We start from the raw sequence: 14,203 nt of genomic DNA on the forward strand, positions 1-14,203 counted from the left end.
AATAATGAAAGTATCTGATGCAAAAGAATTTGCATGGGAAAAGAAAAGGGGGGATTGATTAAGGAGGTATTGGGGAGGCATTGGGGAGGCATTGGGGAGGCAAGGACAATCCCCAGACATGGACTGTATATCTCGAAACAAGACACTGAAACTCATGATAAGGAAGCGGCAGACGGACAGAGAAACAAACGTAAGGACTATAAATCTCAAAACTGGACATTGGAATTCATTATAAAGATACAACAAACGGAAGAATTGGCAACAACCAGCTCTCGCAATTAAGAAACATGCCAATTCAGCAGACTCCTGACCAAAGGTGAAAAGTACACTGTGAGGAAGACTCGGGGTCTTCCTCCCAGAGACCCCTGCCCACGTCCCAAAGACCCCTGCCCACAATTCTTGGAAGGCTCTACGCAGGCGCAAGGTGCCAAAAGGCTAATTAGCATAAGAAGCGAGGGAAGGCGGGGATAGGTAATGCATATGTATAGGTGCTTGTAGAATATTGATAGATTGATTGTATAAATTCAAGACTGCTTTTTGCTTTGGGTATGCACGATAGGTGGAGAGATCCCCCGTGCATCCAGCGCTGCAATAAAGAATATACCACTTAAAGGAATTACGGCTTCGATCTTTGAATCAACAACATAAAAAAAAAAAAAAAAAAAAAATAATAATAATAATGTACTCAGTATACTGAGAATATATGTTATTTCAGCCAGCACTGTCCCTCAAACTTAACACAGTTCAGCATAAATATACTGATACCCTCATTGCAACGCCGTCTGAACCAGAAAGTCAGCTTCTGGTCAGAGTTGTAGAGCAGCATCTGAGTACATCTAAGCAGCTGACAATCAGTTATCACAGTTCCTATTATCATGTTATTTGCTCTCAGCCTTACTATGCAAGCAGAATAGGACTTCTCCCTCATTCATTAATCTGGAAAGCAAGGCAAGATTTACAGCAAGAAATAAAAACTGTTAAGCAGCATCTAGACAAAACACTCTGTTTGCATGCAATTAGACAGACACCCCTTGACACACAGGCCAGTCTTTGAAAACAGTTGAATCCACTGCGTCTCTTACCTGTATGGTCCTAGAGTCCTGTTGCCATAACACAAAGCTTGTTCCCAGGCTTCAAGGTTGATGCAGGCATCCATGGCGCAGTCGAGCATTTTGAGCTTGTAGATATTTGTGTCTGGAAGATGACAACTCTTGTCACCGCTCAAGAGACTCTGACATCTTGCCAGAACCTGCTCCCACTCTGTTATTGGCCTCAGTTAAAGAAATATCTTTAACCAAACAAAAATACAAGTCCTAAATGTTGTTGGGAAGGACTGGGAGCTACAGGGCATTAAGATTAAAAAAAGCTGCCATCACTCCAGGCAGCTTCAGTTCTTGAAAACATACTTGAACTCATAAGTGGCAAGCTTAGGTAACTATGCTTTGTTTATACTTAGCAGAATAACTTGCTAAAGGCGGCAGTATTTCAGCAATAAGAGGTAAAAGAAAAAAGACAAAATTAAAGGATATTTTAATATCTATCAAACTAAAAATGTTACATTTTTTAGCTGCTGAAAAATTATTATTTACTTAAGATACTCCTCAAAATCTTATGCCCAACAGCAAGAACCCATGGAAATGTGTCTTCTAAAAAGTTTCAGCAGCTAAAAAAAGATTTTTTTTTTCTATGTACTAAAATAATGACACATACTTACAAGCTGCCCAAGATTTTTTTTTAAATTCTCATAAGTTAGAACCTTTCTTGCAATTAATTAAGTTTCTTTCTCCTTGAAATAGTTGTAAAGAGCACTGTGGTTTCTTTTTTTTTTTTTTTTTTTTTTTTTTCCCCCAATGTATTGATGCAAGCTTCATGCATATGAAAGAAAAGCATCACAGTTCTGATGTCTGACTGTTGCTCAGGTTAAAGGATCGTGGCAGTAATTTTTTACATTTGATTTTACATAATGATTTTTACATCCAATACTATAAGAGTTTTTTTGTTGGTTTGTTTGTTTTTATTTGGCAGAGAGTAATCTGGGGCTTGCATTCACTTCAGTTGGATGTTCCTGATCACAAACCACGTATTTTCATTATACATTAAACTGGTTTAGCCTTTCTACGGAGCAGCTTCTCCTCTCACTGACCACAGCTAAGATGAACACTAATATTTCCAGATTTAAATAGGTAATCAGTTTAAACAGTTTAACCAAGCAGTTTAAACACTAAAATGTTACCATACACACCAGTAAGAACAAATCAAGCAAGCAACAGAAGAATTATAGTAAGAGAAGTAATAACACTGCTTCTCTCATGGTCTTTCTATACAATCAACTCAAGGATGTTCAGCAATTATCTTCATGACATTATTGAAAATGTTATTCACCCCAATGCAGCAATGGATTTAAGTGTGTAATGATAACCCTGTAATGAAGTAATTAGTCCTTCCTGAACACTGGAATATTTACATACTTAAATTTAAGAATGTGACCACTCTGTGGCTGGGCCAGAATTTATAGCATGGTTGTTAAAAGGCTAAACTAATTATTTGTGAACTGCTCTCATGCCCTTGGATTGAAAGAACCATACAAGGGAAAGAATGTGTTATTATAAAATTGTACCTTAACCTCTGTATCTCTGGCAAACATCCATGTATTCTTTAAAACTGATTAAGGACAGACAAACAGAAGAATGATGGATAGCATTTCCACCTGATACAATTTTTGTAGTAAGTATAAACCACCAATGACAGCACTAAAGATTACCATTTTAGCTGATGCATAGTAGTACTCTGCTTTTATTTATATTACGTTACTTTGTTCATTCACTAGCATCTAATAGCAAAACCAGTTGGGACCAAATTTTCACATACATAAACTGCAAACTAGAAAACTATCAGCTGCAACAGGACAAAAGTGAAGCTGGCTGTCCTACATCTAGTCCCAAGACTAGAGGAGCAGCCTTCAAGCATCTCTGCTGCTGTTGTGTTGCACACAATAATCCCCTCAGACTTGGCTTTAGCATCTTTAGCATTTAATGCTTAAACTAGAATTTGGTTCTGCAACAATCTGCACACACATAATGTTTCAAGTTCTCTTAACTGCAGATTTAGCATTACAGCACTGTATCAGTTATAGTCAGTAGATCAGATTTTGGGAGTCACTAACTCGCTAAACTGTGGACACTATTCATTTAATTTGCTATAAAAATACATTTGCAGAAACTAATGACTATGTGCCTCAATCAGCAAGGTTTATATTCATTCCTGGCAAACGGACAAATGTCAAACCCCCTCCTCAGGTACTGCATTCACCAATTCATGACAATTAGCTCTGGTACAGCACTGTGCTGCAATGGAAGGAAAAGATTTCCCATTTCAAATCTGTGCTCAAATCTGAGAACAGAAGCTGAACAGACAGCAGTGACATTTTCTTCAACCAGTCCCAATACCTTCTACTACAGTACATTTGATTCATTTTTAAATAATTAAGTTTGCTAATTCACTGATAAAGATCCTAGCAAAAGTCAGTAGGTGCAATTTCTCCTGCATTTAAATATAGGGACATTAAACTGCAGGAGTATTTTGGCTCCATACGTTTGGTACCAACATGATTGCAGCTGTATATTGCATATTTACAACCTAATATTCAGGTTAAAACATGGGCCCTGAGCTACAGCTGAATGCTTGAAGATTCAGTATTGCCCATTTCAAGCTAGTGACTACAAAGGACTTTAAACCAGACTACAAACTGTATGAGTGTTAAAGTTAGGTAAGTATTTCCCTTAACAACAGTCCTTTTGCTAACAAACTGAATCTGTCTGGGTTAGAAAGTAACATTTTTTTAAATTATTATTATTTTTGTTACAGAAAAAAAATGTGATGATAGGTTTCCAGCCTGGAATATCATTATGCAAACTTGGTTTTTTATGCTGCTGAAAAGGAACTGGAAGAACTGAAATACTGGAAGATTTCATTCTCTCTCACTCTAATATCACAAAATATTACATTTTAAATGTACTCACATCAAATAGCATCATAGAATCATGTAGGTTTGAAAAGACCTCCTCTAAGATCATCAAATCCAAACAACAAATTACAATTATTTTTAAAACAACACAAGAATGGAAACTTTTAGGAAATAAATCTCAAAAGATGAACTGCTTTACTAAAGGGCTCCCTGGATTCTGCTCACAACTGAATGACAGTCTGTTGCCTGTCACTGAAAGGATACCTTCTTTTGATTTCGGATATCTCACTTCATTTACAGCATCTTTGACTTCTTTCCAGGCACTCTCTTCACCTGCCAATTTCTCAGCATCCTGGTTAAAGGGAACAAAAGCATTTGATTAGAAAGACAGTAAAACAGAGTATGCAGTAATGAAGAAAAACTATCTTAAAAGATCACATTGACAGAAGCAAGTTGCGGGGATTTTATCACTATTTTTTGAGAATGCACAAAAATTAATTTCACTTGATGTTCATATTCACCCTGTATCTGAAAATAAATGAGAAGATATCAAGGAAAATGAACACAGACATGGAAATATTAAATACTCCAACCAGATAGTAGATTTTATAACAAGAACTATGATCATTTGGAAAAGATAACCAGTGGCATGTGAATTTTACTATCAAAAATGCATGAATAAGATCAAATTCTCTCAAAGAACTGCTACCCAATATTTCACAGACCCTTAACTGCAATGTAAAAAGGGTTTCACATATAATTTTGTGCTGATTAGAGAGACTTTACAAGCAGAAGGAACCTACCTTCACTCATTACAGTTGTAAGCATTTGCTTATAGGAAATGTCTGCTACTCAGAAAAAGCTGAACTTTAGTTTTATTTTATAATTCATTGTTATTTCTTCCCTATTACAACAGTTATATTGTCCTATCACTTTGTCATAATAAAGAAGGCAAAAATGATTAATGGTTACAGCAGTAAGGGAAATAGTTTCTCTTTCCAGCTCTCTAGCAGGGACTAACTGCACCTTAGGCAAACCACTTGGAACAAATTTATTAAAGCATCTACAGACACAGCTAAGCATCTTGAGGGACTTCCAAAAGCATCTAGATATTCAATTTCCATTGCTGTAAGCGCTTAAGTACCTTTAAAAATCTGGCCTTTAAGACACTGCAGTTCATTATCTCTCTCTCCTTACAAAGGCTCTGCTACTCTCAAAAGACTGTTGTAAGTGCAAATTCTTTCAGAAATATTTTAAATACAGTTCTCAAAGATCCCTTCAGCAGGGATGGAGGCCTGGAGATTAATAGAGGAAGTGTGTTTGAATCTAACCAACCACTCTGTAGCCAACAGATGCTCACTGTGTATATCACAGCACTACCTCTATTAAAAAGCTTGCAAGCTCTATCTGTCTAGAACAGCATAATTTTTTTACTCTACTGCTCCTTATTTACCATAAATTCAAATCAGGAAATATTTACAGTGAGAATCAGCACTCACTTTCACATTTAATTTGCAGTTTTGTCTTTCCATCTGCTCCATGAAACAGCAGACCTCTGTGCATTCCTGGGATGATTAAATCAAGATTGGTATCAGCTGCCTCACTTATCTGTAGGATACAGATTACAAGGAGGGCAACCTGAACCCACTGCATTTGGTGCATGCACTTCCCACACAATTAGTTCTCCAATCAAAAAGTTCACCTGGAAATAATTTTGTGCATAGCTGAATTTACCACCAAAAGACAAAAGGTGAATGTCAGGAGAAACAAGCTTATATTGTAGACTTTTTATCAGCACAATTAATGGACATACCCAACCCTGTTACAGTTTTGGAAGAGACTTAAACCAAATCTGTTACCTTCAGCATAACCTCTCCCAGTTTTTGTGGGAGTACATCAATTTCTGAACTCAGGCTGCTAACCTGTAACAATCCAATTCTAAAACACCTTTGTAGATCAAGTGATGCTCGCTGATAGATCTGAAAGAGAAATCTAGCCTGTTAGATATTAATAATGACTTCTGTGAAATTTTAGGTTTAAGGAGCTTTGTGAAAAAGAAAAATTCTTTTAAGCCAAAATACAATTCTCGGTCTTTTTGTAGCACACAGTAAGCCTTACAACTAAAAACTCAGAAACAGGGAAATTGGGACTGACTTGTAATTGAAAGGAAAAAACCTAAGCAACAAGTTACAAGCCAATGATTGATGTGAAGCCCCATTAGGACTCACTTTGCTCACAGTGGGACTGATGGATGAAATCAGGTTACAGTGTTCATTCACATAACTTTTGAGTTGCTTTTCATTGTCTTCCAGAATTTCATTAACAATACCAAGCAGTCCAAGTTTGGGGTTTCCTCTAACCTTTACACTAGTGCATAGGGTTAAGTCATCACTGGCTTCATATCTAGGTAAAGGATAGGGAGTGTCAGTTAGACAAATAACCTCAAAACCCTCTCTGGATTCATGGTCTTTATCCCTTCTGTAAGAGACTTAAGGATGGAAGGAGCTGGGCATCATGCCCAGCTCTGGGAATGATTTCAGTCCCAGGTTTCAATGATATTTTTTCTGTGTTTTCAAAATGAGGTATTTTGGGGATTGCCTTACATAAGAACAAACAAAGGCCTTAGTCAGCTCACCCTTTTACACTGTTCTCCATCAGGTTTTCAAATACTAGAGAGGTCCTGTCCTCTCCTAAACATTCTTGTTCAAGGTGCAGTGGCTGCTCCTAAACAGGCAGCCAAGCAGGGGCTGCAAAACCACCAGGAAGGCTTGTCGCTGAAAACACTTCTGCCTCCCAGCCTAATAAGCTTTATCCAAGTAACTTGTTTCTCTCCTTTGGACAATGCTTTGAAAGTCACGGACACGTGGTACGACTAAGCCAACTAAAAATACAAAGCTGCCTTGTAGTTGGTATAATGGAAATAATTGAAGTGATTAATATTTATGCCAAACTGTTTAATTTAGTCTAAGAGCATGGCAATAACAGCTATGTGAGATTTAGCTTTCCACAGAGCAACACCCATTGAAAGCACTTTTCAGAACATGTTCCCAGTCAAACCTCCAGGTGTGCAGAGCTGCCAACAATAAAGAAAGACAAGTTTTTGTCATCTGTAGAAAAGGAGACCCTAGCTGAAGAAAAGAAAGAGGCTTCTGAATAAGAGGAAAGAGTTAGCAATGCTGTGCCTAATTAATTTCCTTATTTCTAACATCAAAACTAAACTGAAGAATTTGTTCTACAAAACAACAAAATATTTGTGTCTTAGACTAAAAAAAATAATTAGACTTATTAATAATCTAGTCACAGAAATGCATAACAAACTTATGATGACTTTAGCTGGCATGCTTTACAATTCATTTCACACGCTGAGGTGTGCTGGAGAAAACTGAGAGTAGAAGTGTTGAAGGCTCATGGGGAGAGCAGAAAAGACAGCTGCAATATACACTTTTCTACAGCAAGAGCATAACCCCATGATACTCTTAATAACATAGGTACAATCCATTGGAGGCAGAAGTATCACAGGATGTGCTAGTTGAATCTACAATCTAAGGCACAGAGAAAGACAAAATTGATGTTGTGACTTATTCTGAGCAAATTATTGCAGACAGAAGATGATTCCAGCACCTGTTTCACACTTCCTCCAAGCATTTGCTGGGGAAAATTGTCTATTAAAAGGTGAGTTAAAATGCAATAGTAACATTTCAATTCCATCTCTTCATTCTTCCAGTACTGCAGCAGGTGCTTCTACAGCTTTCCTGATGAAACACAGCTGGGGATTTGTCATCTTAATACTGAAGCTTTCTGAAAATCTCCATTAATTACCTATCCCTTGGACTAACTATCCCAGACTGCATAGACCAGTGCTTCTAAATCCTTTAGACAAACCAATTTCCAGTGATATTTGGTTCTTCTAGTAAAATAAGCTATAACCTAAACTCTTCCCATCTGAAACCTACCAAAAGGAGGGTGCTGTGTGCCTTCACATCTTCTTGAATTTAGTTTGGGTGCATAAAACACAAAGGCTCACCTACAAAATTTGACCAGACAAAATTCCACCCTTAAAATCTCCTTGACTCTTCAGAATGGGCAGACAAAATTTACATTCTGTAAAGGAAAATTCTACTACTGTAAAGAACCATTTTTTCCTTTCTTAAATGTGGCAATGGTTTAACTGCATAAAGAATTCAAGAAAAATATTAATATATAAGTATTTGCTTGAATATCATAATTTCTACAGATTCTAGATGAAAATAACATTAGTTGTTATTTTTCTTTCAGAGTGTATCCATCTTTCTTATCCAATTATCCTCTTGACTTTTAAATTTGTAGATACTCATAATGATATGTATTTCAGGAGCCTGAGAAAGCACACGAGCAGCTCTGTCCAGCATGTTCTGTAAATGCTCATAAAAATAGTCTGTGATACACAAGACATCACTAAATGTCAATACTTGCTTTAAATACTACACAGTTTTCCACAATTTAGGTTCCATTAGTGACACTTACAAAAATGAAACAATAACAACAAAAGAGAGTGGAATAAGAAAACTACAGGATATCTGATGAAGAATATAACCTATTGACATGGTGATCAAACTTTAAGAGTTCTACAGTTCTGGCATTAATTGATAGGAAAATTTATGATAAAAGAAGATTTATGATTCTCCTGAAGCAGTTAGATACATCAGTCACCACAGAAATAAGCATTTGAAAATGTATCACCTCTTCCATTCCCTCCTATTCCTTTGCTTCCATATTTTTCATAAGAGACATTATTGTCTCTTCTGCACAAATGTGGTCCTGCAGCCCCACCATTGTTCTTCAGAGGTGTTCATCAGAGTCTCTTTACAATGAAAGGGTTGATTAAGAGCTAGTCCTCCTTTCATACTTAGGCTACAGTGTAGAAGTTGAAAATGGATTTTATCTCCTCTCTACAATGTTCTTCTTTCTCCTTGTCACAGATAGAGGTAGAGAAACAAACCAGAAATTTGCCATGGAGAGAAACCGTCAAACTCTCCCTGCCTCTGTCTGTAAGGGAGAAGTGGGGACAGGAACTCCACACAATAGGTAACTCCTACATCTCTCATTCTCCTTCCCATCCTTTCTCTAGAAGAAGTAGGTCCAGGACATCTGGTGTTCAGTTGTCTAGTCCCATAGAGGTAGAAATGAGCAAAACTATGTAAGGGATACAGAGTGCTAGGTTGCCCTGAGAGAAAAACAAGGTCTAAAGTCTTCCATGGCCAGTATCTTCTCTTCTAAACACACAAATGAAATACACATGTGCAATGTAAACACTAAGGAATGTCAGTTTTACAATAGTAAAAGCCTATAACTATAGTTTAAACAAAAATTATGGATTTAATATGAAATATTATTGGGTATATTTTTGCAAGACAAAAATCACACTAAATGATGACAATGGTTCCTTCTGGTCACAAAATCTATGACTATATAATGATAATCCTGTGAGGCAGCACCGTGTAATTCTGTTCCTGCTCTCTTTTTGTGGAAGTTTTAAAAATATATTTTAAAAGGAAGTGTTGTGGAATTTAATATTTTAACAGCTTAAAAGCTATGGATACCTGAAATATGTGAACATTTCACAATAAAGTGCTGACCACAACTTTATGATTTGCTTAATTTCTAAAAATTTCAGTGGCAAGTTCAATGTGCACCTGGAAGAACAATTTTGACCAACTCAGTGGGTTCAAATTAAAAGTTTTTCTTAGGTTTTGATTGAAGAAGTTGTCAGAAGAGTTCAGACATTTAAAAAATGGCATGACATTTCAAAATAGATCTCTAATACATAATGCTCTGAAAGCATAAATAACAATTTTCTATTTCTAATTCTATTTAATTTCGCAGCAACCACTGAAAGTGTGCTTCTAGTAACTCAGTAACCCACTATTTTATACATGGTGGCCAGAGCAGAGCATTAATTGAGATGATATTGCAGACCCTGTTGCAGATCTCACAAAGGCTGTGGTTTATTGAATCCTAAAGCATTGGTTTACAATTTCCCTCACTTTCAGACTTGAAAATGACTATGTTCTGAACTGTGTGTATAAGAAATGGGCAGTGCACAGAGCCCTGGACTAATGAACTGTTGTGACCAAGATTCACCTGTGACTTCTAAAGATTCAAACTTTCCCCTGCCCTGTCTCATGAAAAATAATAACGCCAGCTCTACAAATACCAGTTCAGCTATCCCATCCAGCCAGCACAAGGTTGTTCTCCCCAAAAGCTGAGCATACAGCTCAGCTCTGCCATACAGCTGTGAAGAGGGTGACAATTGCGATTCCAAGGCTAATCTGTCTGCAGAAGAAAAGCAGTGTTACGTTCCATGTAAAGCTACAGGGAGGGGGTGAAGCCTGCCTCTGAACAAACTCACTTTGTACTTCTTATTTTTGAATTCTGAAAGTAAACAAGACACATCACATGCATGCCATATTGCAGTTGTGCAGTACACTGTGAGACAGACTGCATTACCTCATGTAATTGATATCGGCTGTTCATATAGCACTTATCTTCACGGATTACTGACTCTGGTGTCTGGAATGCCAAAAGAAATGCACAGGCTAGTAATACTCTAAATTGTACTGGAATATTTAAGTCATTCACACCATTTATGTTTAAGCACACTACTTAGGCAATCAAATCAAGATGAGAGTTTCTCTAAACCCTGTGTACAATCAGTGGAAAAAAACAGGTACCTTCAGATAGTTGCATGAATATAATTTCTTTAACATTATCTAACTTAGCTACAACATTATAGTGTTTCCTTGGAAACTTAAAATAAGGCATCAAAAAACCATGGGAAATTTATTGCAATAGAATGCTTTTAATAAAGAGAAAATTAAGATAAATAAATCCAGTTTAATCTAACAAAATTAAATGGGACTCAGACAAATTTATCCCATAGACACCTTGAAGCTAATAAAGTTTTAAAGCATAAGGTTAGAGAGGAGGAAAGAGTTCTCTGCCTCTTCCAGTTGCAAGTCCAATATGTCAGACTCACAGTTCTGCACACATTAAAAAAATGCATTACTTTCAGACTCAGACTCCACTCTTATTCATTGCAACCCACTTCTGTTTGTTTCTGTGATTTATTTTTAGACACACACATTTTTAAACAGCATTTTTGAAGACTTCTGCATCTGTATTTCTTATGTTACAGAGGAAGTAAAATGACATCCCTCCTCCTATTGACTCCCATGCTTGTAGACTCAATGATCACATTAGCCTTCTTTGCCAGAGAAAAACACAACATTTTTCATTTCTGTTCAGATATCTGTACTGAGATTCATCAGACCAAATGCACACATTTGGACTAGCCTTCAATTTAGAGGCACTCTCAGGGTGAAATCTGTATTATTCTAAAACGAACTTCTAAAATACATCAGATGAATAGCAGTCAAAGAGTGTCCTTTTTTCCCCCATTTTATCCATAAAAGAAGGCTAGAGTAGCTAGCTCAGATGCTGATGTTTACACTGCAGCTGTCTGAGGTTTGGTGAAATAAATCACAGTTGCAGATCTCCATTTCAGATGTGGAACATGTTCTACCTTTACAGTGGTGGTGTATTTTATTTCAACAGGTCTAATTTACTACGCAATTCCAGTTACTCTGTATGATTTACCTGTCCTCCTAAATGTTTATTATTCTCTCAGTCTTTGTCATCCACAAATTTTATTGGCAATGATTTTGCAATTACTTCCAATTCATTCATGAAAATGCTGGGAACTGTAGAAACAAGGTCATTATGGACACTCTCTGAAGCTATTTGGTAAGCATTATATATAACTGATGATTATGGTGATTTAATGTGTAAGTGTGGCATCAGAACAATCTTTAGAGTGTATATGTAAAAATTCCTGTAATAAGAAAAAAGACACACACACACACACACACACAAAAAAAAAAAAAAAAAACAAAAAACAAAAAACTGAAAGCTTTACATTAGCCTTGGATATCACAGTCTCTCTCTCTCTCTCTCTCTCTTTTTTTTTTTTTTTTTTTTTTTTTTTTCCCCAAGACCTACGATGCTCACAGGTCAAAAGTTATTATTAAAACTTTTCTGTTTTGCATGTACTCTTTGTGACAAAAATCTAAACGAGAAACACTACAGAGAGTATTTTTTCTCTCAAAAAGCACCATACAAGGATATTGGGTTACTTAGCAAGAAAGCAAGATGATATCTAAAGAGAATATAAACAATACATAGGGCTAATGCACTAAACTACACCATAGCTCCTAGCCCAGACTTGGCGACTCTTTACATGAAAAGCACACGTATTTAACACATTCTGTAGTCATTTAAGTGAAGTTTTAGTCATTCTGGTGGCTGACCAAAATATTTCCCATATTTATTTTTCAGCTGTGACCCCTATATCCTTCTTTTGCTGAAAAAGGAGTCATGATCACACAAGGGCTACCCCAGTTATTTTCATAGTCCTTTCTCTGTACTGTTTCAAAAAACCCATGTGGGACACACAGTTTAGCTTTGAGAGGTCCCCATCACTGAGGTCCCTGCAGGATGTTTGGCACTTTGCAGGCCCCAAACCCCTATGTCTACAATGGAAATTGTAGTTCATTCCATAAGCAACAGGACCAAATTTTATGTTTGTAAGAACACTGCCAATAAACCTCCTAATTTCAGGAGCTTAGAGCTGACTACAAAATCCCCATCCGAGCTGCATAAGCTACAAGCTGAAATAAAAATAGACTGGACCATGGGAAGAGTAATAAATGGAAGTTCACTACTTATCAACTCATAAAAGCCAGAGGATGGGAGGAAGGGAGGAAAAGGAAAGGAAGGTATTTACAGTTTACCATCAGAGAAATAGGGCTCTATGCCAGACCACCCAAAAATTCTTGGCACGTTTGCAATTCCATTGTAATTTCCAGCTTCAGTCCAAAAAAACCCTCAGGGTAATTTGGTTACCTGAGGAAGGATACTGTTCAGCCTAATCCCTAGTAACCATGTAGTTGGTATTTCAGACTGTCTTAGACATCACACATTTGTTAAGTCAATTTCTAGCTCTATCAACAATTGAACTGACAACTATAAGGCAAATCTGCTTTGTTTCTAAGACCGTACTTTGTGGAGATGCAGGGTGCCACTGAGAACATTTAGTGGCTCAGATGAGACATGTAGGTCCAAAATTCTCAGAATATTTAGGTATTTACACACATAATCTGATCCACAATCATGAGTGCACTTAAGTTTAAATGCATGCATAAACACCATTGAAGTTCGTATTTTTGCAGATGACTAAACACTTCACTAAGTAGAGGTGTTGTTACCCCTGTGTCAAAGTTCTGTTTATGCTTCAGTGATTGAAGAATCTGTGCCCGTTGAATTATTGATTCCATCTGAAGATATATATACTGACACAAAATTAGATATTTATTTTGAATACTCATTTGAAAACAATTTAAAATTTTAATGCATGATATATCACTTGATAAAACGGTAGTTTGAGTAATTAGTTTTTTTTTTTTTAATGTAAACTGCAATGTAAAATGACAATATTTATTGGAGCATACTGTTTTCGGAATAAATGGATATTAAACACAGGGAGTTTAGGATTTAGAAAAAAACGCATTCAAGACGATTAAGATCATACACAGTTGTTAATCTAATCTATACCTTATAATAGTTGACAAATCTCAAAAGTGAAAGTAGCAGTTCCCGGAGGGCTGATAAAAATTGACTGCCTATCTCACTAGCTTGTTGCTTCAATGTTCAATGTCACTGCACAAATCCACACTGACCACTCAATTTTTATTTTTTTTTTTTTTGAAGTCATGAATAAAAAAGGTAGAATTCATTTTGTACAACTACAGCTCTTACGAGAGCACAGTATCTGGAGTTCCACCTCTAGAATTTTGCCAACAAATTTGATTGCTCCCTAGCTGAATATCAGTTTCAGAGCATCAAAGGAGAAGTATATGAATACTCTTAAAAGATGTCATCCAGCATTTTAGTCATTTCAAGAACTTCTGCTTTGGAGAATTATTATTGACTATCCAATTTAAGGCAGAAGTTCTTCCAGTCTTTAAAGGAAGCAGCTAGAACTGCTCTGTAAAGCAAATGAGTGCTTGACACAAGCTGCTGCCAGTACCTTTCTACTTGTCTATTATCCTGATTCAATAACACTGACATTTTAGTCATTGTCATGAAAAATAGGAAAATGGCCAGATCCCAGAGTGTGAAGAGGACGTTCTATAAAATGACATA

At 36.6% G+C, this 14,203-nt stretch overlaps 1 protein-coding gene across 7 annotated transcripts in view; it reads right to left on the bottom strand.

Annotated features, from left to right (window-relative positions):
- Positions 1 to 14,203, bottom strand: part of SMYD3 (SET and MYND domain containing 3) — a 396,214-nt gene that overhangs the window by 54,818 nt on the left and 327,193 nt on the right. For 3 of the 7 annotated variants that reach the window (XM_084512202.1, XM_084512206.1, XM_084512207.1), the window contains exons 9-11: positions 10,451 to 10,513; positions 4,229 to 4,316; positions 1,083 to 1,260 (exon numbers count right to left, since the gene is read on the bottom strand). In XM_084512202.1, coding sequence (XP_084368328.1) covers positions 1,083 to 1,260; positions 4,229 to 4,316; positions 10,451 to 10,513 — 329 coding nt within the window. The remainder of the gene's footprint in view (positions 1 to 1,082; positions 1,261 to 4,228; positions 4,317 to 10,450; positions 10,514 to 14,203) is intronic. The other 4 variants (XM_084512203.1, XM_084512208.1, XM_084512204.1 and 1 more) reach the window with 3 other exon arrangements.

Source organism: Aythya ferina, assembly GCF_964211825.1.
Source record: "Aythya ferina genome assembly, chromosome: 3".
NCBI lineage: Eukaryota > Metazoa > Chordata > Aves > Anseriformes > Anatidae > Aythya > Aythya ferina.